Source organism: Podarcis bocagei (assembly GCF_964188305.1).
Source record: "Podarcis bocagei genome assembly, chromosome: 6".
Lineage (NCBI taxonomy): Eukaryota > Metazoa > Chordata > Lepidosauria > Squamata > Lacertidae > Podarcis > Podarcis bocagei.
This window is the reverse complement of record NC_138130.1, coordinates 102,229,951-102,254,195: the sequence shown is the minus strand read 5'-3', so window position 1 is coordinate 102,254,195 and position 24,245 is coordinate 102,229,951. Positions and strand designations below refer to the sequence as shown.

The 24,245-nt window shown below is 44.9% G+C and overlaps 1 protein-coding gene across 1 annotated transcript in view; it reads left to right on the top strand.

The window, feature by feature from the left end:
* The window catches only part of P4HA3 (prolyl 4-hydroxylase subunit alpha 3), a 33,843-nt gene extending 12,048 nt beyond the window's left edge, over nt 1-21,795 (top strand). Inside the window, exons 4-12 of the mRNA XM_081196961.1 lie at nt 2,648-2,708; nt 4,528-4,691; nt 5,770-5,946; nt 11,149-11,213; nt 13,208-13,367; nt 15,360-15,422; nt 16,414-16,482; nt 17,644-17,740; nt 20,807-21,795. Coding sequence (XP_081053087.1) covers nt 2,648-2,708; nt 4,528-4,691; nt 5,770-5,946; nt 11,149-11,213; nt 13,208-13,367; nt 15,360-15,422; nt 16,414-16,482; nt 17,644-17,740; nt 20,807-20,877 — 927 coding nt within the window. The 3' untranslated portion in view covers nt 20,878-21,795. The remainder of the gene's footprint in view (nt 1-2,647; nt 2,709-4,527; nt 4,692-5,769; nt 5,947-11,148; nt 11,214-13,207; nt 13,368-15,359; nt 15,423-16,413; nt 16,483-17,643; nt 17,741-20,806) is intronic.
* Nucleotides 21,796-24,245: the final 2,450 nt, after the last annotated feature.

Genomic DNA, 24,245 nt, shown 5'->3' with positions numbered 1-24,245 from the left:
CTCAGCTTCAGGATCTGTCCTTCCAGTGAGCACTCAGGGCTGATTTCCTTCAGAATGGAGAGGTTTGATCTTCTTGCAGTCCATGGGACTCTCAAGAGTTTCCTCCAGTACCATAATTCAAAAGCATCAATTCTTCGGCATCAAAACTTCCATTCGCAAGTCTCTTTACTTAGTAGAGGTTACATTCCCTGAAGGAATGATCACCGGGTGTGGAGCACACTTCCACCCGCAGACAAGCCACAGCTGTCTGAACATCATGCCCTCTATCTAACCTTTGGCTTTCTCAGTGGTCTGCCATGCCCCGTCTGTGACCTTGGTCTCTTTCGTCATACATTGTTCAGGGGGAAAGTGACGCGCTGGAAACAGGTGCCAAAATAACTTTGTACCACCCCACGATCTCGTGACTGGAAGATGTAAAGGGCACAGTCCAAAATGTATCTGACTGGTTTTGCATATTGTGCTAGTAAAAAGAGCCTCAGCAAACAATAGAAGCAACACGAAGACCAGTATACTAGATAGCACTGCAATTCTTATTGCGTAATATACATGATTTAGTACAACCAAAACAAAATGTGTACACTTGTAAATTCTCTAATATGTTTGAAATCAAATGAACACACGTCTGTCAATCTTTGAAAGTCCATAGAAGCATAATAAGTCTATGGCTGAAACAAAGTAATAGATGCTATCCTGTGGGCTAAGCGGTAAAAGTTTTTTAGGCATTCATGGTGCCGAAGTAGTAAGTGAATAACAACGTAGGACAGTGATCCCAGATAATCTGTCTGTTTCGCTGGAATCTTCTTCAGCACAACCCATAGATTAGAAAAATGCGCAAGGAGCAGTGGTCATGAGAATATGTATATTCCAACGAAACAGTCAGGTTATCCGGGATCACTGTCCTACGTTGTTATTCACTGACTACTTCGGCAGCACAGGGGTTTGTTGCTCAATAAAAAGAGTCTCAGCAGAGCTAATTGGCAGCTTGCTTGTGCACAGCTCACCTGCATTACTAACTCCTGCCTCACGCCCTTCACTTCAATTCCCCTTTTAACGCACAGGGGGTAGCTGGTTGCAGGCTTGTGTAAGCCTCTCGCTATCATACAATTCAGTATTGAATTGTGTGTTCCTGGTAAACTCCCTTATTGTCCCTCTTAAAAAGAATAAACACATGGCAATCTTATTTAAAGTATATAAAGGATATTTACTCACACCATCAGTTCACAGATGGATCCCTGAAGGCAGACTTAGTTACAAAGTATATACATGTGGAACTACTGGAGATAGTCTCTTTGTCCTCTGTTGGGTTTCAGCCAACAGAGCATCTCTAGATAAAAGGCTGCTGCTTCTACGAAGCTGCTTCTAATGAAGTCAAAGAGAGGAGGTGTGCTGCGTGACTTGTCCTTTTCTTACCTGCGCAGGTAAGGTCACACCCACCTCTAGTCACATGCAGAGGAAGTATGCCCCAGCCAGGAGGAAACAGGAAGTTTTCGACTGGCTGGACCAAACATCCCCTTGCATGTCCACTCTAGGAAAACAAGGAATGTTGCACTTGACTAGTATCACATACCACATTCTGCACAAGATGATTCACTCAAGGAGGGGAGGAGGGTGGGATATTAATAATTTATTATTTATACCCTGCCCATTCCACAGGGTGGGCGCCACTACCGAGAAGGCCCTCTGTGTGGTTCCCTGTAACCTCACTTCTCACAATGAGGGAACCGCCAGAAGGCCCTCGGAGCTGGACCTCAGCATCTGGGTAGAACGATGGGGGTGGAGACACTCCTTCAGATATACTGGACCGAAGCCGTTTAGGGCTTTCAAGGTCAGCACCAACACTTTGAATCGTGCTTGGAAACATACTGGGAGCCAATGTAGGTCTTCTAGGACCTGTGTTATGTGGTCTCGGCGGCCGCTCCCAGTCCCCAGTCTAGCTGCCGCATTCTGGATTAGTTGTAGTTTCCGAGTCACCTTCAAGGGAAGCCCCACATAGAGCGCATTGCAGTAGTCCAAGCGGGAGATAACCAGAGCATGCACCACTCTGGCGAGACAGTCCGCGGGCAGGGAGGGTCTCATCCTGTGTACCAGATGGAGCTGATAAACAGCTGCCCTGGACACAGAATTGACCTGTGCCTCCATGGACAGCTGTGAGTCCAAAATGACTCCCAGGCTGCACACCTGGTCCTTCAGGGGCATAGTTACCCCATTCAGGATCAGGGAGTCCTCCACACACACACACACCCTGTCCCTCAAAAACAGTACTTGTTGGGATTCAACCTCAATCTTTTAGCAGCCATCCATCCTCCAACCGCCTCCAGACACTCACAGTGTGCTGCTCCCCTCTGCTGTCACACTGGTGGAACTCCTTGCAGGGAATATTCAGCTTGCCTGGCAATGGAAGACTGAATTGTTCACTTGGGACCCTGGGTGACACTTGACAGCATGCCCTGACTCCCTATGAACCATCTTTCATCTTTCTTTCAGGTCTAAATCAGGTGTTCCTCTGAGCATGTGTAGAGTGCAACCCTCCCCATTTGCTGAGTAAGAATAGCCTCCACACACACAGACACACACACTTTGCTTTCATGTCAGCTTGAGTGTCTATTTCCCCCCAGAAATCTAACTTTTTGCTTTCTCCCCTCTTCATTTTTTAAAGGCAGGAAACATCTCTCATGCCTTAAGCCTTTCCCAAGAATTTCTTCACTACGGTATGTGCTTCTTGTCCAGATCCTGTCAGACTGAAGAATGTTACTTAGTCACTCCAAACATCAAGCTTTAAAGGATTAGATGCTCTCCTCATAAATTGCACAATCATCCAGTGGGCCTTCATAACTAGGGGGGGAACAGTTTCTGTTCAAACCAGCCGGGGCATTTTTCTCTCAGGGAATAAGGGATTCCGGGTTGAACATAGGGAAGTAAATATCAGAGGAACATTAAAATGAGGTGGGCATGTAAACAAAAAAATACTGCACCTTTCATAGCCGTGAAAATGGACTTTCAGCAGATATGACTTGTTTCCTACTGAAATTCCCTACACAACTAAGAACCCTCCATTTGAAAAAGGAGCAGCGATTCCACATTTATTCTGGGTTACCTAACTGGAAAGTAATGCTGTCTCCTGGTAAGGATTTCATGTATCAGTAACGGACATTGAAATCATCTCTCTCTCTATTGCAGAGATTCTCAAATAACTTAACATCCGTAGAATCAGAAGGTAAAGGGAGTTGGCTGCAGCGGGCCAAAGACCCACCTAATTCTACCTGCATATAAACCACCAGAGCTGCTAGCTTTTGAACCACAGCATCTAACTAACAGCCATTCAGTTAGCAGGTGACTGTGTTCAGTTTCTTGCCACGAAGCTTTTCAGCTGAATGCAGCTGCTGTTAAAAGTACAAGAGCATGAATTTATTGACAGCTGCACGCATTATTATAGCTAGGAAGTGGAAGGGGCAAGATTAAATCAAATAAACAAAGGAATTGTGTTCACATGTGGTGGGGGTGTAAATATGTACAATTTTTCTGGCAAAGGGTGTTTAAGGAGATGACAGAAATCCGTGGGTTAAAGCTGAGCAAAAGTCCAGAGGCAGCCTTATTATCAATCTACGATGGGGTGGAAGGTTCACAGGCTACAAAGGACTCGCTCACAAATTTATTGACAGCTGCAAGCATTATTATAGCTAGGAAGCGGAAGAGGCAAGCAGAATATAAAATGGAAGAATGGTATAAAGAGGTGTGGGATATAGCTATTAATGATAAATTAATACGCAGGAGAAATGATTTTGAGGGGGTATGGAGGGTGTTTGTAGAATTTTGTACTGTTAAAATGGAAAGGGGTCAAACCATGGCAAGAGGTGTTGAAATTTTGGGAGGTTGGATAGTTGCAATGGAATGGTCTCAATGGTGGGGTGCACATTTTTATTCTTATTTATCTATTCTTATTACTTTGTTAAATTAAATAAAATAAAATAAATAAAAGGGGGGGGGGGAGAGAGTACAAGAGCAGGCCAGGACATTTTTAACAGTCAGTTGGCAACCCACCCTTCGGTTTACACAAAGTGATCAAAAAAACAACAACCCAAAAAACAAAACAAAGCAAAACCTTTGTGTCAATGTCATTCTCATTACTTATCATGCTTCAGTACTGCTCTGCATTAGTGCCAACTCCCTGGGGCTCTGGGTGCAAAGGAACCAACAAAATTCCCCATGAAGGGGCCAGGCACCCACAAATTTCTATGCCAGGTATATTCACGCTACATGCCCCCCCCACGGCCCCCACGGCTGCAGGGCCAAGTTGGCACGGTCACGGGGCCAAGCTGAAAAGCTACCAATAATTAAAACCGGGTTGCCAACTTTTTCTTACTGGCTCTGCTCCTTTGTCTTCAGTGGCAACCTGGCACATGGGGCGAACTTTCCTGGACCTGGGCGACCGCTTCATTTCTGCATGCTCGATGGCTATTAAAGGGGCAGGGGGGGCTTTTTAAAATGTATATCCACTTTTGGATTCAGACCACCTGTTATCTCGACCAGATCCAAGCAACAAGAGGATGGCGAGGAACGTCCTCAAGTATGAGAAGCTGCTGCTGGTGAACCCCGAGAGCGGTGAAGAAGGGGCGTCCCTGCAGAGGCCGAACGTGACCCAGCTGGAGACCAGAGATATTTACGAGAAGCTGTGCCAGACTCTGGGGTCTCAGGTGGGGCCGCAGAAAAGGCACGGAATTCAACCTTGGTCTTTTGTTTTTACAAAATAATTACAAACCCCAGCAGTGTTAGGATGATGTTATCAGACGGGTGTTCATTGTGGAATGAGCATCCATGCGCCTTCGGTGTCCTTGGGATAGAAATGCCACATTTCCATAGGGAATCTGATGAGCTTTTAAATACCGTATTTTTTGCTTTATAGGATGCACTTTTTCCCCTCCAAAAATGAAGGGGAAATGTGTGTGCATCCTATGGAGCGAATGCAGGCTTTCACTGAAGCCTGGAGAACGAGAGGGGTTGGTGCGCACCGACCCCTCTCGCTCTCCAGGCTTCGGGCAGATATCCGCAAGCCTCCAAACCCAACGTGGTTTGGAGGCTGGCGGTGGGGAGAAGCGCTGCTTTCCCCACCGCCTGCCCCACAAGCTGGGGGGACAGCGGGGAGGCGGAGCGCCGCCTTCCCGCTGTTCCCCGACCTGGTCTTTGGGGTTAGTGGTGGGGAAAAGCAGCGCTCCCCCCCCCCCCGCCAGCCCCAAAGAGCAGGTCGAAAGAAACCCAAAGCCGGAGGCTTCGGGTGAACGCACCTTGAACACACAGAACGCACCTTAACTCAGAGGGGGAGAACAAGAAAAGAAAAATTCCCTGTTCTCCCCCTCCTATGGTCCGGTGCGTCCAATAGAGCGAAAAATATGGTATATAGATAACACCAGTGATCTGCTTGTGATATCTGAGGGACAATTTTGCAATATAAAGTGACTCCCAGGCTGCGCACCTGGTCCTTCAGGGGCACAGTTACCCCATTCAGGACCAGGGAGTGCTCCACACCAGCCCGCCCAGTCCCCCCAAAATAGTACTTCTATCTTGTCAGGATTCAACCTCAATCTGTTAGCCACCATCCATCTTCCAACCGCCTCCAGACATTCACACAGGACATTCACTGCCCTCACTGGTTCCAACTACTGGGCTAGGACCTTTTGCCTATGACTATGGTGCAATAGATATTGGCCGATTGGTGGTTGGTTGGTTTGCAGGTAGGTTCCCTTGCGTCACCCTCTCTCTCTGGTCCTCCTCCAGCCATCCCAGTATCAGCAACAACACCTCTACTGCTCCTACGAGACCAATGGGACCCCCTTCCTGATGCTCCAGCCTCTGAAGAGGGAGATTGTCCACCGGCAGCCCCACATCGCCCTCTACCACGACTTTGTCAGCGATGCCGAAGCAGAGAAGATCAAGGAGCTTGCCGCTCCACGGGTAAGCAGCTCGGGGGCATTGGGGTGGCAGAAAATGGGGTCTTGTGGGGCCGGCCCATCCACGAGGCGACCGAGGCAGCCGCTTCAGGCGACAGAACCAAAGGGGCAGGCCTGCTGTGGAAGTGGCTGCGGCAGTTATCAAAACCAAAGGGCAGTTATCCCGGGCCACAAACTTGTTTTTTTTTACTGCTGCTGTGGTCAATGAGATTTTTGAGGCTTTCTCAAAGGGTGTGGAGTATTGATGACTGGTTAGTAAGTTGCCCGAGGACAACTAATAAATCATAGAATCCTACAATCGTAGAGTTGGAAGGGATCCCCAAAGGTCATCCAGACCAACCCCCTGCAATGCAGGAATCGCAGCTAAATCGAAAGAATGCATTGCCACTATGATTACAAATACCAATCGCGCGTTCTAACCAGGTTAGTCTGCTGGATAATTTCGTTCCTTCCAAATTCTGTTATACTAGCAAACCCCCCTAAAAAGGGGGAGGGCGGAACCACCCCAGTTTGCATCCCCAACCCTACTTTGTTTTTGTTTTTTTAATAATCTTTATTAATTTAAATTACACACATATACAAAGAATATACAAAGAATTTACAATCTCACACTCCAAAAAGAAAATTAAAGAAAAAACAATTAAGAAAAGCAGAAAACACAGAAAAAAGAAGAAAAAGCAGATTTACATGCATAAAAAAATCTTAAACTTCCTAATTAATACTTAAATAAACACTTAAATAAAAAAGACTTCTGACAAAACGAGTCTTCCAATCATTCTCATTGTACTGTTTATACTGTCGTCGTTTCCCCCGCACAGTTTTATATTCTTTAATATTGTTTTAGAAGACATCTGAAGGCAGCCCTGTTTAGGGAAGCTTTTAATGTGTGATGTATTACAGTATTTTAATATTTTTTGGGGAAGCTGCCCAGAGTGGCTGGGGAAGCCCAGCCAGATGGGTGGGGTATAAATAATAAATTATAATTATTATTATTATTGTTCCCGTCTACTCCACAAATGGTATTTGTTGTGTTTACAAGTATCACTCAAGTTCTGCTAACATGGTGTGCCCAACCCTACTTTGAACAAGAGGGCAGAAAACTTCCTTTTTGGTTATTCAGATTCCTTCAGCAGCCGAGAGAATTAAGCTTAAAAATTGCCACCTCGAGACAGGATTGAGGAGGAGGAGGAGGAGAGCCTGCGTTCCAACTCCTCCACACTTGGCCGAAACAATTCCTTCTCCATCCAACATCCCAGCCGGTTGCCTCGGCAACCGCGCAAAAGGCCCACATGGAGATTATTAACCTAATCCATGGCATAGATGGGACATCGGTTTTGTGGTTCTCCTCCTTCCCAAGGCCAGACGGCACTTGGCTCTGCCTGCCGATCCATCACAATTCGTCTGGGCAGCTTCCAGGCAGCCTGGCATCTCGGCCGAGTGTGTCATCGTGGCTGCAGTTCTCCAGGCTAGACGCCTTTCCGCCGGGTGCGTTGCTCCTAACAACTGCCTAGGGCTGTTTTCCTCAACTACAGTGGATGCTCGGGTTGCGAATGTGATCCGTGCAGGAAGCACGTTTGCAACCTGCAGCGTTGCATCTGCGCACGCACGGGTTGCAATTTGGCGCTTCTGCGCATGCGCAAAGCACAATTTAGTGCTTCTGTGCATGTGCAAGGGCCGAATACCAGAAGTAGCCCATTCCGGTACTTCGGGTTCGGCGCAGTGCATAACCCAAAATCGCACAACCCGAAGCGTATGTAACCCGAGGTATGACCAGAAATGCAAAAGACGAAGGCACATAATAGCTTTGCAAGGCAGCTGGAAGCATCTGGAGAGTGCTTCTGGTTGCCAGAGGGAACAGGTGGTGCCTTCACCTTTAACAGGTGTGCGGCTTTGTGGGAGCATCCTTCTTGGATACCGAAGGTCCGCACGTTCAGTCTCCAATGGCAACTCCAGGCACAGCTGTGGGAATGTTGTGGGTAGTAAAAAAAGCAAAGGGACCCCTGACCATTAGGTCCAGTTGCGGACGACTCTGGGGTTGTGGCGCTCATCTCACTTTACGGGCCGAGGGAGCCGGCGTACAGCTTCCAGGTCATGTGGCCAGCATGACTAAGCCGCTTCTGCCGAACTAGAGCAGCGCACAGAAACGCCGTTTACCTTCCCACCGGAGTGGTACCTCTTTATCTACTTGCACTTCAACGTGCTTTCGAACTGCTAGGTGGGCAGGAGCAGGGACCGAGCAACGGGAGTTCACCCCATTGCGGGGATTCAAACCGCCAACCTTCTGATCAAGTCCTAGGCTCTGTGGTTTAACCAACAGTGCCACCCGCGTCCCTGTTGTGGGTAGTAGGAGAGTATATATTGATGAAATATTATCCGTCCTAACTCACGCTAGTGAGTCACACGTATATAGCACAACTCGTTCCACTTTACACAGCAAGAAACTAGTTCCAGATTCGTTTGAATCCCTTTAGTTAAGCAATCCAATCTGGCACCCCCAGATTGGGGTATATTCCTGGTAAGACCCCTTAGATTCCTTCCTAAAAGAATAAAGACACAAGAGTCTTCCTTATAAAGGGCCCCATTACCTTCAGCAGCTTAGGGCCTCATCAAACCTAAATCCAGCCCTGATTAAGCTGTGTGCTAGACACGGCTACTCCTCTGAAATCAGCATGTGTTAAAGGCTTATTGACCTAGGCTGGTCTCCTGTGTGATGTGAAAGCCCGGGGATGGAGCATTAGGAAGGACACAAAGCATCTGTGCGAGATGGCAAAATGTGTGGGGCCTTTCACTCCACAGATAAAGCAATGGGAGTTAGAAACCTGCGAAGGAGTCATGTATAAGGGAATCAGGAAGGCAGAGCATGGTGTCTGTCTGAATCTAAGGCTGTGGGTAGGGCAGAAGCAAGATTCTCTTGGAGTGCAGTGCTGTGAATCCCTCCATCGTAGGCCAAAGGCCCGTATAGTAAAATCTATGGTTTTCCCAGTAGTGATGTATGGAAGTGAGAGCTGGACCATAAAGAAGGCTGATCGCCAGAGAATGGATGCTTTTGAATTATGGTTCTGGAGGAGACTCTTGAGAGTCCCATGGACTGCAAGAAGATCAAACCTATCCATTCTGAAGGAAATCAGCCCTGAGTGCTCACTGGAAGGACAGATCCTGAAGCTGAGGCTCCAAGACTTTGGCCACCTCATGAGAAGAGAAGACTCTCTGGAAAAGACCCTGATGTTGGGAAAGATGGAGGGCAGAAGGAGAAGGGGACGACAGAGGACGAGATGGTTGGACAGTGTTCTCGAAGCTACCAGCATGAGTTTGACCAAACTGTGGGAGGCAGTGGAAGACAGGAGTGCCTGGCATGCTCTGGTCCACGGGGTCACGAAGAGTCGGACACGACTAAACGACTAAACAAGAATGTGCAACTAAACCATATATCCTAAAGACACCACAGTCCCCACTGTGCCTCATTCCAAAAGGAAACATTGACCCTGTTAAGCACTCCTGGGACCCCTGGGATTTTGCACCACTGTGAGATTGGGGTGGTGTGCAACACTATGTCCATAATTTTTTAATTATTATTCTTTATTTATATGTATTTTTTATTTATTTTCCATTTAATAATATACATTCACATCATTGCTATCCACTTTACCTCCCTGCATCTTTAGAGCCTATCGACTTACTTCCCTCCCACCTCATGGCTTTCAAAATTAATCTTTATATCATTTTGTACGTTTTCCAATTCCAATTACAAAATAGCTCAAAATTTGAATAAATATAGAAAGGTAGAAAACTTCTCATTACAAGTCTTCAGATAATCCTGCTAGCGATGTTAATTGCTTACAATAGTCTTTCAGATATCGTATAAATTTACTCCGGTCCTTTTGGAATACTTGATTGTGCCGGTTTCAGATTTTTCCTGTCAGCTTCACCAATTCTTCAAGGTCCATCGTCTTCATCTGCCACTCTTTAATTAATTATTATTTTTAAAATACTTTTATAAGTTGTGCTTCTTTGCTTCTCAATTTGACCCTTTTACATGGTTTTGTATGTTTTACGGTACCGTATTTTTCGCTCTATAACACGCACCCAACCATAACACGCACATAGTTTTTAGAGGAGGAAAATCCGTAGGCATGCCATCCGTAGGCATTCCCTCCATAACACGCACAGACATTTCCCCTTACTTTCTAGGAGGAAAAACGTGAGTGTTATGGTGCAAAAAATACGGTATTTTATTCATTGTGATTTGCTATTCCTTTCACGGATTATAGATTGGTAATTCTTTCTTGCGGTTGGACTGTTTAATTATTATTTGCTGGTATTTAATTTTACTATTTACTATTTGATTCTGATGGATTGTTGAATGTTGCTTTGTTTGCTATCAGTTGTTTATTTTAAAGTTATTGTGACTTTTATATTGGATCAGATTGTTACTATTAATGTTTGATGTTTTATTATGTTTTTATGTCTTGGAAGCCGCCCAGAGTGGCTTCGGTAACCCAGCCAGATGGGCGGGGTATAAACGAAATATTATTTTAACTAATACTTGCTTGGTTATTTTACGTATTTGGGGCACTCCCACCACATGTGGAGGTATGTGCCTGTGGAGGTGCACCCTCTCCAGCATTTTGGTGAGATTCCTGGGCGTATTAGCGCTAGATAGATAGATAGATAGATAATTTATTACGGTCGGAGAGCAGCTTATAAAACACACTTGGGGGTACAATCCCAGAAGGAAAACAAACATTTAAAACAAAATTTGACCTTTTCCTGTTAGGCAAAGATCATAAGACGACCCGGATGGTCGCCAGATTCTGTGTACAGATCTGTAGGCATAGAGCCGTAGACCATCCCCCAACCCAAACTAGTTCATTAAGAAAATCCCCAAACTCGGTTCCATGGGTGACTCTGGGTCATCTCTCTGCGGTAGCTTATTAGCGCTAGTTTTCTTGGTGTTAGGTACCACCTGCAGGTGAGTTTCAGGGCGAGTTCTTTTCTTTTTGTTGATATGGATTTAAAGGGGGGGGGGTTAGACCACATTCTGGTCCATTGAGTGGGATTAATCTCAGAGCCTATGTCATCCTCCCATATTTTTTTTGATTATTATAACTCAGCCAAACATCAGAAGCAAAGCCCATCCTGTCTCCTTTCCACTCCAGATTTGACACTGCAACCTCTTGCGTTTTTCTCTCTCTGTTCGCCTCTCCAGTTGCAGAGGTCGGTGGTTGCCTCGGGAGAGAAGCAGCAGAAAGCGGACTACCGAATAAGCAAAAGGTACAGTCTCTTGCTAGCAACAGACTCTCAGGGAGTGAAGGAGCTGCATCGCTTGACGTACCAACGGATGTGCAAGGAGCTGGCCCCCTCGTGAAATTTAGGGGTGCCTCCAGGGACACCACACACCGCAGGGTTGAGGTTGCTAGCCTTTTTGTCACGTTTGCAGGCTAGCTCAATCAATCAATCAATCAATCAATCAATCAAACCTTCCGGGTTACTTCCGGGTTTCGCCGCTCACGCATGCGCAGACGCTCAAAATGACACCACGCGCATGCGCAGAAGCGGTGAATCGCTCTGGAACGGATCCCATTTGCAACCAGAGGTACCACTGTACTTTTCATGCAATATTATTTGCAGAATTTTATTGCACTATGATCTTCCTGAGTGGGTCGTGCAAACTGCTCTTCTGAATAACTCATTTTAATAGGGTCTTCTTCTTCTTCTTTGGCGTTCCCTCGTAGCCGAGTAAGATTGTCTTCATTGTTACACAGTCTTAACAGTGAGTCCGTAAGTGACTGTGGAGGCCAATTCTGGATCCACACACCCTTCCACAGTGGGGACATTGGTTTCCAGGCGGGAGTTGATCACGGTGTGGATTTGCCAAGTGTGCCTTCCTCTTAGGACATTTCTCCCTTGTGTCCTGAGTTCAAGTGTCTTCAAAGCCCATGACACCTTTGGGAAAGGCTGTTCTCCAATTGGAGCACTCACAGGCCAGTGTTTCCCAGTTGTTGGTGTTTATACTACATTTTTTAAGATTTGCCTTGAGAGAGTCTTTAAACCTCTTTTGTTGACCACCAGCATTACGCTTTCCATTTTTAAGTTCAGAATAGAGTAGTTGCTTTGGCATACGATCATCAGGCATCTGCACAACATGACCAGTCCAACGAAGTTGATGTTGAAGAATCATTGCTTCAACATGGGTGATCTTTGCTTCTTCCAGTACACTGGCATTAGTTTGCCAAGATCCTTTTTTTCTAAATGGAGAGGCTGGGGAGGGGACCAGATGTTCTGTTTTGTTAAGCTGCCACCTTCTGCATGCCAACCAGGTGTTCTGCCACTGAGCAAAGGAATCTGAGCAAGCAATCTAGAGGTGAATAGTTCAGGATCAGGCCTGCCATCTCCCTAGTACACTACAATCCAGGTTTCTCTTCTTATGCAAACTGCCAAACGGCAGGATTTATAGCCAACAGCTGCGTTTATCATTCCAGGCTTCTTAGGCTGGGAAAAAATGACTTCATTGAGTCGTCTTGCAATGCAAAGCTAGATATGGAATTTCCACACAAAGGATGACGGAGACATAGGCTGCGGTTGCAGAGCAGCCTTGGCAAATATTTTCCGAGATGATCTCAGCGCCGGGTTTTGCAATCTGGGTTTGAGAGACCCCCGCTGACCGCCGGAATTCCATTCTCTGCAGGGTGGGGGGCTTTGAATTATGGTTGGATGAACGAGCGATTAACTCTTCCCTCACCTCTGGCCCCGTTGGGGAAAACAGAAGGATCTTGGCTTGAAACGGCAGCGGTAAAATGAACAGAATCGTATGCCAGTGAAGATATTTTAAATCGATTAATACTCTGGCCTCATCTGCGCTATGCATTTAAAAGCAGCGCTGTACCACTTTAAATAGCCATGCCCCCCCCCCCAAGAATCGTGAGAGCTGTAGTTTGTTTTGGGTTCTGAGCAGGCGCGCTGACTCCTAGGGGCCAAGGCAGTTTCGGGCCCCTCAAAGTAGTCTTGTGAGCCCCCCCTTAAACAGAAAAATTGTACATATTTACCGTATTTTTTGCACCACAACACTCACATTCTTCCTCCTAGAAAGTAAGGGGAAATGTCTGTGCGTGTTATGGAGGGAATGCCTATGGGTGGCATGCCTACAGATTTTCCTCCTCTAAAAACTACGTGCGTGTTATGGTCGGGTGCGTGTCATAGAGCGAAAAATACGGTACACGCCTGCACTTCTGAGCTCAACTCTTTCCTGCTCACTGTGCCTTGTTTAGTGCCTGGCTGAAAGACACCTTGGATCCAGCAATCGTGGCTTTAGATCGACGGGTCGCAGCCCTGACCGGCCTCAACACCCAGCCCCCTTACGCAGAATACCTGCAGGTGGTAAACTACGGATTAGGTGGGCACTACGAGCCCCATTTTGACCACGCGACGGTGAGTCTGTTGCTGCAGAGTCCGGCAGGGCATGAAAGCTGTTTGATACAGTAGTTCCTTGGTTCTCAAACTTAATCCATTCCGGAAGTCCGTTCCAAAACCAAAGCATTCCAAACCCAAGGCGCACTTTCCCATAGAAAGTAATGCAAAAGGGATTAATCCGTCCCAGACTTTTAAAAACAACCCCTAAAACAGCAATTTAATGTTAATTTTACTATCTAACATGACCGCTGATCCATAAAATGAAAGCAATAATCAATGTACTGTACTATAAAGTAAATAAGACAGTATTGAAGATGATAAAAATTAAAATTATGATTTATTTTTTTTAACTGCACTGATGATAGTCATTGTTCAGATGGGGGGCTTTTATCCATTTCCACAGTCACACAATCAATTGATCAGTAGGTTCCACACAGTCACAAAAACAAATGAACCGAAAAAGCCTAAAAAAAACACCCGAAAAATAAATAGCAAAAACGAAAGCGCCAAACTTAATCCATTCTGGAAGTCCATTTGGCTTCCGAAATGCTCAGAAACCAAGGCGCGACTTCTGATTGGTGCAGGCGCCCCGGAAACAATAGCCAACAGCCGCATCGGATGTTCGGCTTCCAAAAAACGTTTGAAAACCGGAACACTTTTTTCCAGGTTTTCAGAGTTTGGGAACCAAGGCGTTTGAGAATCAAGGCATTTGAGAACCAAGGTCCCACTGTATTGTCTGAGATGTAAACACTTGCATTTTTCTTTGGAAGCAATCCAAGTCTTTCTGTCTTGTTAAACTTAATTTATTTATATTTATATTTATATTTATATTTATATTTATATTTATATTTATATTTATATTTATATTTATATTTATATTTATATTTATATTTATATTTATATTTATATTTATATTTATATTTATATTTATATTTATATTTATATTTATATTTATATTTATTTCCTGCTTCCCCTTGCCACAAGCACAGTCCTAAGCTCCACCTACACTTTAAAATTTAAACCGGTGTGTCTGTGTGTGTGTGTGTGTGTGTGTGTGTATTTATATAGTTTTTATTAAATGTAAATTGTACATATACATATATACTTGATTTCTTTACAGCATAGATTCTTAACTGAAAACTCGTTTCCCCGTACAAATCTTTTTCCACCCGTGACTTCCCACCAGTTTGACTGCAGAAGTTCTGCTCTTGTAGGACAACTTGTAGTTATGCTCAGGTTTTGTGGTAGACAATTCCAGTTCTGGAAGTACTAAAACTTAGAATCATAGAATCCTAGAGTTGGAAGAGACCACAAGGGCCATTGAGTCCAACCCCCTGCCAAGCAGGAAACACCATCAGAGCACTCCTGACATATGGTTGTCAAGCCTCTGCTTAAAGACCTCCAAAGTAGGAGACTCCACCACACTCCTTGGCAGCAAATTCCACTGTCGAACAGCTCTTACTGTCAGGAAGTTCTTCCTAATGTTTAGGTGGAATCTTCTTTCTTGTAGTTTGGATCCATTGCTCCGTGTCCGCTTCTCTGGAGCAGCAGAAAACAACCTTTCTCCCTCCTCTATGTGACATCCTTTTATATCTTTGAACATGGCTATCATATCACCCCTTAACCTCCTCTTCTCCAGGCTAAACATGCCCAGCTCCCTTAGCCGTTCCTCATAAGGCATCGTTTCCAGGCCTTTGACCATTTTGGTTGCCCTCCTCTGGACACGTTCCAGTTTGTCAGTGTCCTTCTTGAACTGGGGTGCCCAGAACTGGACACAGTACTCCAGGTGAGGTCTGACCAGAGCAGAATACAGTGGCACTATTACTTCCCTTGATCTAGATGCTATACTCCTATTGATGCAGCCCAGAATTGCATTGGCTTTTTTAGCTGCCGCGTCACACTGTTGGCTCATGTCAAGTTTGTGGTCAACCAAGACTCCTAGATCCTTTTCACATGAATGCAACCACCTGGTGTTTCGTAATCAAGGAATTCTCTTTTTTCCCAATGCAGTCAAGAAAAAGCCCCCTTTACAGGATGAAATCCGGAAACCGAATTGCCACGTTGATGGTCTATGTGAGTCTTCTTCTCTTTGCTGGGATCTGCAAAGGATATTGTGGTTTTGCCAGGGAACTCTGTATATGCTTCAAGAAGGATAGGGCTGCTTTTTTCTGTTTTGTCATTCCATGGCTAAAACGGAAAGTGCCAAGCTTCAAACAGCTGGCCCAGTGTTTCTTTTCCAGCTAGATTTCTGCAGTGTACTTTCTAGGACAAGCGTGATTTGGGAGATGTTTTTGTGGGAGGGAAGAGTCACTGGGGCGAAGGGTGATTTGGAGAAGGGAAAAGAGGGTGAAGCAGACCTTCCCTGATATTTCTAAATGCTCATCACACCAGTCAAAGAAGCTAATATATTTAGTTTCTTTAATGGCAATGAGGATCAGTTCTGCCCATTTTGCAAAGTAGCGAGAGGTGAGGTTACAGGGAACCAGGCAGAGGGCCTTCTCGGTGGTGGTGCCCTCCCATCAGATGTCAAGGAAATAAACAACAATCTGACTTTTAGAAGGCATCTGAAGGCAGCCCTGTTTAGGGAAGCTTTTAATGTTTAATAGATTATTGTATTTTAATATTCGGTTGGAAGCTGCCCAGAGTGGCTGGGGAAACCCAGCCAAAAGGGGTGGGGTATAAATAAATTGTTGTTGTTGTTGTTGTTGTTGTTTGCATGGAGCTCCAACTCATGACTCTGAGATTGTCTCATGTTAATTGGATTTTTTTTATTGGAAAATTAATAAAAACGATTTTTTTTAATAAAAAAAAGTCTCTTGCTTTATATCCTAGCACTGCCATGTGTCTGGCAACCCACGTTGGAAGTGTAGATTTTGGTGAATTTCCTTGAAAATAGCTCCAAAACTTTCTTTTTCTGTGCAAAAAACAAACTCAGCATGTTTCTCCCTGTCCTCTTTTAAACTCCACAACTACCCTGTGAGGTAGTTAGGCTGAGAGATATAGAGAACCACATACGCCACCTTGAGCCGAAGGATAACATTGTCCCATTTCTTTTCCTGCTCAGCTGAGTTTGGTAGAAGCCGGAGGGTCCACGGCCTTCATCTATGCAAACCTCAGCATTCCTGCTGTCAAGGTGAGTCTGTGTGTTGTGAACTGCAGAAAGAAGGGTTCTCTGGGGCATGAAAAGAGGTATCAAAGGTAACACGATCAAAAGAGAGAGAGGAGCAAGTCGTCAACTTCCTTGAACATATAAAAAAGAGACATTTGAGGCTCAAATTTATCATCCGCCCACACCTTTGGCAGCTGTGCCAACACACCCCTTTGTGTTCAGGGGGCTGTCTTTTTTCAGCAAATGTTTTTTCAGGGAAACTGCCCCTCTGCGCATGCTCAAAGGAACAGGTTTGTGCATTCAGCTGGGGCCTGGGTTATTTCTCTGCACACATGCCATGAAGGTTCTTGTTCCCTGGGGATGTGGGTGGCGCTGTGGCCCAAACCACCAAGCCTCTTGGACTTGCCGATCGGAAAGTTGGTGGTTCGAATCCCCGCGACGGGGTGAGCTCCCGTTGCTCGGTCCCTGCTCCTGCCAACCTAGCAGTTCGAAAGCACACCAGTGCAAGTAGATAAATAGGTACCGCTCCAGCAGGAAGGTAAATAGCGTTTCCATGCACTCTGGTTTCCATCACTGTGTTCTGTCGCACCAGAAGTGGTTTATGCTGGCCACATGAAAGCTGTATGTGGACAAACAGCGCTTACCTTCCTGCCACAGCAGTACCTACAGTGAGGGGGGAAAGAATTTGATCCCCTGCTAAATTTGCCCATTTGCCCCCTGACGAATAAATTACCAGTCCATAATTTTAATGGTAGGTTTATTGTAGCTGTGAGAGACAGAATAACAACAGGAAAAACCCCAGAAACCCAGAAGACAAAAGTCAGAGATTGATGTGGATTATAATGAGTGAAATAAGTATTTGACCCCTTTGCAAAAGATGACTTAGTACTTGGTGGCAAAACCCTTGTTGGCAATTACAGAGGTCAGAGGTTTCTTGTAGGTGGCCTGAAAGCGAGATGGGCATCACAACCCCACAATCACCTTTGACTGGACTTAACCGTCCAGGGGTCCTTTACCTTTACCTGTTTTCAGCACGTTTTTTCAGGGAAACTGACCCCTGTAAATGCTCAAAGGAACGGGATTTGTGCACTCAGCTGGGCGCCTGCCATGCTGCTAAATCTGGAGCCTGACTTATTTCTCTGCAGACACGCCTTGAACATTCTTATTTTCTGGTCCCCTTTGCAGAACGCGGCTCTCTTTTGGTGGAACCTTCGCAGGAATGGGGACGGGGACGATGACACCCTCCACGCTGGCTGCCCGGTCCTTGCCGGAGACAAATGGGGTAAGAGGCAGAGCTTAGGGTGCAGGAAGGAAGGAACTGACCGGCTAATTTCAGCCGTCAAGTTCCTACGAGGGTAGGGGGCTCACACACAAAATGCCTTGCCGAGGAGCTCGGTCAATTTCACTGCTATGCCATCAAAAGCTGGGAAGTGAAATAGACATGATTAATGATGATGATGATGATGATAATAATAATAATAATAATAATAATAATAATAATAATAATAATAATAATTTTTTATTTATACCCCGCCCTTCCCGGTTCAGAAAACCGAGCTCAGGGCGGCTAACAAGAAATTTAAAACACTTAATTGATGCAACAAAAAACAGCATAAAATACAGTATAAAATGCGAATAACAATAAATTCAGAATTAAAAAATCAATTTAGGGGGGAAATCCATCCAATAAACATTAGATGATCACCAGGGCTAGCTGGCTAAATTAGTCCTATTAAATAATAAACAATAAATTACTATTATATAACAATAAATTATATAAATTAGTTTTGCCTTCAATTGTGGGGAGGGATGCTTAAAAAGGGGTGAATGTCCTACCGTCCCAAATGTGACTCCTGGGCAGCATTAAGATAAATTCAAGTGTTAATAAGTTTCAATGGATGTAATAATGGAACAATGGTAAAGTTTTTGTAAAATATACAGGGATTGATGATATGCCAAATGAGCCTTGGAAAGAGAAGACATCATTGAGATATGAAGGATGTAAAAATGAGCCCTGTACTTTAAATAGTAAAGCAGAAAAATTAATAAAAATTATATAAAAAATAAAATAAAGTGTGACCCTGGTTGCCCTCTCTTCAAAAAGCCTGCCAGGAAAAAACCCAGGCAGGGGAACTGCTATTCTTTGCTTATGTTTGCATGGCCAATATGTGGCAAGAAAAAGCGACGAATAAATGTAATAATAATAATAACTTCGGCTGGCTCAAAGAGCTGCAATTGGATTGCTGACCGGGGGTGGTTATGGCGAACAGACGATTCCCATGATAAAGCAGGTCTTTTTTCCTGGCACAATTCAAAGGGCTGGTTATAACTTATAAAGCCCTATATGGGTGGTGCTGTGGGTTAAACCACAGAGCCTATAACTTGCCGATCAGAAGGTCGGTGGTTCGAATCCCCGCGACGGGGTGAGCTCCCATTGCTCAGTCCCTGCTCCTGCCAACCTAGCAGTTCGAAAGCACGTCAAAGTGCAAGTAGATAAATAGGTACCCCTCTGGTGGGAAGGTAAATGGCGTTTCCATGCGCTGCTCTGGTTCTCCAGAAGCGGCTTAGTCATGCTGGCCACATGACCCGGAAGCTGTACGCCAGCTCCCTTGGACAATAAAGCGAGATGAGCGCTGCAACCCGAGTCGGCCATGACTGGACCTAATGGTCAGGGGTCCCTTTACTTGACCCACAGGCTGCCTCTTCTCTCTTTCCCCACGACCTCTGAATTCTTCTTCAGCAGCCTAATAATAATAATAATAATAATAATAATAATAATAATAATAATATATTTGTTCCCCAGCCACTCTGGGCGGCTCCCAACAGAATATTAAAAGTACGATCAAAGATCAAACATTAAAAACTTCCCTAAACAGGGCTGCCTACAGATGTCTGGTTAAATACAGGGCTGGTTATGATTTATGAATATGGCTTAGGTCCAGGTTATCTGAAGGACTGTACAGTATTTCCCCATAAGAACCTGCCCGAGTTTTGAGAACTTCCAAGGATGCCCTTCAGGGAAAACAGGGTCTTCTCAGCAGTGGCTTCTCCCAGGCAACTTTGGAACTCCCTGCCTGGAGAAGTCAGAATGGCTCCTTCCTTGCTGTCCTCCTGCTAGCAAGTGAAGACCAACAGGCTTTGGGGAACAGCCTGTTTTGAATGAAAACAGTCTCGTGGGTATCATAAAAATGATAATAATTTTATTATTTATACCCCACCTATGTGGCCGGGTTTCCCCAGCCACTCTGGGCGGCTTCCAACAAAATATTAAAAATACAAGAGAACATCAAACTGTAAAAACTACCTTCAGATGTCTTCTAAAAGTCAGATAGTTGTTTATTTCCTTGACATCTGATGGGAGGGCGTTCCACAGGGCGGGCGCCACCACCAATAAGGCCGTCTGCCTGGTTCCCTGTAACCTCGCTTCTCGCAGGGAGGGAAGTGCCAGAAGGCCCTCGGAGCTGGACCTCAGTGTCCAGGCAGAACAGTGGGGGTGGAGACGCTCTTATGATGCTGATTTTATTGTAATGCTCTGTATATCTTAAGAGATCTCATCTATATATCTATATCTATATCTATATCTATATCTATATCTATATCTATATCTATATCTATATCTATATCTATATCTATATCTATATCTATATCTATATCTATATCATCTATATCATCTATATCTATATCTATATCTATATCTATATCTATCTAATTGTTTTTCAATTTAAACATCAAGCTAGAAGTAATAATAAAAACAGTCATAAGAGCAGGAAGGATAAAAGCGCAAGATAATAGAACGATAATCGTAATAATCAAAGAATGCTTGAAAAGGAATGAGTGGTGTAAAATATATTCAACAGTGGAATGAATACAAGGTTCCTCTTTGTACCAAACATATCGAATAATCATGAATGTTGCCAAATAGACTCATATTTAATTGTTTTTTAGTTACTGCTTTTTCTTTTCTGTGTTTTTAGATATTTTAACTGCAAGCTGCCTTGAGTAGTTCCTGTCAGGGGGAAATGAGGGATATTATTATTATTATTATTATTATTATTATTATTATTATTATTATTATTATTGTGGCACCTCGGGTTAAGTACTTAATTCGTTCCGGAGGTCCGTTCTTAACCTGAAACTGTTCTTAACCTGAAGCACCACTTTAGCTAATGGGGCCTCCTGCTGCCTCCGCGCTGCCGGAGCACGATTTCTGTTCTTATCCTGAAGCAAAGTTCTTAACCTGAGGTACTATTTCTGGGTTAGCGGAGGCTGTAACCTGAAGCGTATGTAACCTGAAGCGTATGTAACCTGAGGTACCACTGTATTATTAATCCCCACCTCTATTTAATAGTGGCCAACAAGTGGTTCCATGAACATGGACAGGAATTTCGGAGGCCGTGTGGCACCAGCCCGGAAGACTAAACAGTTCAAGGGCTCTCAGCTGGGTTCGGCGAATGCCAGGGGCTCAAGTGTGGGGAGAGAATCTGGGCCCACTCCCTATCCCAACACAGCCTGGTCCGGAAAGACCACCTCGGAGTGAACCACGGCCAAACCACACCTTGGCAAAGGTTTTCTCAGGCATCCGAGAAAGAAAGGACCTGTTGATGTAGCACATCGTTAAACTATGGAACTCCCTGCCACTGGGTGCAGTGATTGGCCACCAATTTGGACGGCTTTAAGAGGATGGGGCAAATTCGTGGAGGAAAGGGCTGTCGGTGGCCTCTGGCCGCAATGGAGCCGCAGTCGGAGGCGGTAATGGTTCTGAATCTCAGTTGCTGGAAGCCACAAGAGGGGATAGCTGCTCTTGGGTTCGAATCCTGATCGCAGGTTCCCCATGAGCCTTTGGCTGCGACCATCTTGGCTGTGATTCTTGGAAGACCTGCTCTCTGCCTTGCAGGTCTTTTCCCACCTGGCCTGGGAGGGCAGGGCCTGGACTGACTCCAGCTGCAAAAGCTGAGGGTGTGGATTTTTGTTGCCGGTACAGTGGTACCTTGGTTCTCAAACGCCTCGGTACTCAAACAACTTGGAACCCAAACTCTGCAAACCTGGAAGGAAGTGTTTCGGTTTGCAAACTTTTTCGTGCTCCGTTTTGAGTGCCACACTTCAGTTTTGAGTGTTACACTGAGGTCTGTCTGTTTTTGCTATTTATTTTGCATTGTTGTTTTTGCAGCTTTTTTGCTTTGTTTTTGTGACTGTGTGGAACCCAGTTTTTTTTTCGTTTCTGTTTTTTAAATTATAAATTTTATTAGTATTTTACACACAACAGCATGAAAAATATCAAAAAATAACAATAAACAAAACAGAAAAACCAACATTCAAAAAACCACACACAAAAATCCATATCAGTTTTTACTGATTGATTGATTGATTGTGTGACTGCAGTACATTGCTTATTGCTTCCATTTTATGGATCAATGGTTTCGTTAGATAGTAAAATCCATGTTAAATTGCTGTTTTAGGGGTTGTTTTTAAAAGTCTGGAACGGATTAATCCCTTTTGCATTACTTTCTATGGGAAAGCGCTCCTTGGTTTTGGAACGCTTTGGTTTTGAAACGGACTTCTGGAACAGATTAATTTTTTTGTACCTTTCTTCTTAGATCTTGTTAGGATTTATGTGAAAATAGTTCCATTTGTTTTTGGATGCCTTTTATTTATTGTTCATGACAACCTTTGCGACATTTGCGATGGCATAAATCTTTAAGTGTCGTAAGGCTCCACGAGCGAGGTCTCAGCTCTGGGGAGATGGTGCACAAATCATGACGGCTGTGATCCGCTTGGCCACAGCGAGACTAGATCCAGCAGCCGTTTTTATATTCTGCCCCTGTGGTTTGATGGAGGTAGAAACTGTCTCTCATGCCTTGTTACGAGGCTGTTTCTACGGGGATATACGCTCGGTATTTATTACCCCTGCTATGCAAAAATCTCCAAATGAATCCAAACTTCAATGTCTAAAATACCTGGTAGAGGACAGGGATCCTGAGATCACGTTGTTGTTGTTTAGTTGTTTAGTCGTGTCCGACTCTTCATGACCCCATGGACCAGAGCACGCCAGGCCCTCCTGTCTTCCACTACCTCCCGCAGTTTGGTCAAACTCATGTTGGCAGCTTCGAGAACACTGTCCAACCATCTCGTCCTCTATCGTCCCCTTCTCCTTGTGCCCGCCATCTTTCCCAGGGAGTCTTCTCTTCTCATGAGGTGGCCAAAGTCTTGGAGCCTCAGCTTCAGGATCTGTCCTTCCAGTGAGCCCTCAGGGCTGATTTCCTTCAGGATGGATCAGTCTGATCTTCTTGCAGTCCATGGGACTCTCAAGAGTCTCCTCCAGCACCAGAATTCAAAAGCATCCATTCTTCGGCGATCAGCCTTCTTGATGGTCCAGCTCTCACTTCCATACATCACTACTGGGAAAACCAGAGCTTTTACTATACGGACCTTTGTTGGCAAGGTGATGTCTCTACTTTTTAAGATCACGTTAAGGGTAGCCAAATTCTGTGTGATTGCCATAAAACTTAGGGAACAAGCTGTGCTATCATAATCATTAAGGTTTTAAATGATAATTTTAGGTTATATGTTAGTGACTAAGTTTTAATTTATATATTTTTTAACTGTTGCTATATCTGTATTGTCCCTGTTGTACCTACTTGCAAATTCAAATGTATCCCTATCGTGTTTTATGACTTCCTATTCTCATTTTATTTAATCTGTGGACTGCCAGGTGTGGGACAGGAGATGCAAAGGTCTATGGAGGTGGGAGCAACCAGACAATCTATATAGACTCATAGCCCAGGCTTGCAACGGGGAGATATCACTCTGGTGCTGCTCGCCAGAGTGGTGCATGCTCTGGGTATCTCCCACTTGGGCTACTGCAATGTGCTCTACGCTGGGCTACCTTTGAAGGTGACCCAGAAACTACAACTAATCCAGAACGCAACAGCTAGACTGGGGACTGGGAGCAGCCGCCGAGACCACATAACACCAGTCCTGAAAGATCTACATTGGCTCCCAGTATGTTTCCGAGCACAATTCATAGTGTTGGTGCTGACCTTGAAAGTCCTAACAAAATAAAATAAATAAAATAAAATAATTTTAAAAATTCCTTCCAGTAGCACCTTGTTGTTGTTTAGTCTTTTAGTCGTGTCCGACTCTTCGTCACCCCCTGGACCAGAGCACGCCAGGCACTCCTGTCTTCCACTGCCTCCCGCAGTTCGGTCAAACTCATGCTGGTAGCTTCGAGAACACTGTCCAACCATCTCGTCCTCTGTCGTCCCCTTCTCCTTGCGCCCTCCATCTTTCCCAACATCAGGGTCTTTTCCAGGGAGTCTTCTCTACTCATGAGGTGGCCAAAGTCTTGGAGCCTCAGCTTCAGGATCTGTCCTTCCAGTGAGCACTTAGGGCTGATTTCCTTCAGAATGGAGAGGTTTGATCTTCTTGCAGTCCATGGGACTCTCAAGAGTCTCCTCCAGCACCACAATTCAAAAGCATCCATTCTTCATGGATCACTGCCTTGCCGTGGCAAAGGGGCTTGAATAACTCAAAGAAACTATGAGCTATGCCATGCAGGGCCACCCAAGATGGACAGGTCATAGTGGAGAGTTTTGACTAAACGTGACCCACCTGGAGCACGAACCGGCAAGCCACTCCAGTATCCCTGCCAAGAAAACTCCATGGACAAAGTAGTACCTTAGAGACCAACTGTGTTAGTTATTGGTATGAGCTTTCGTGTGCACGCACACTTCTTCGGATACACTGAAGCAGAAGTCACCAGATTCTTATATATAGTGAGAGGGTGGGGA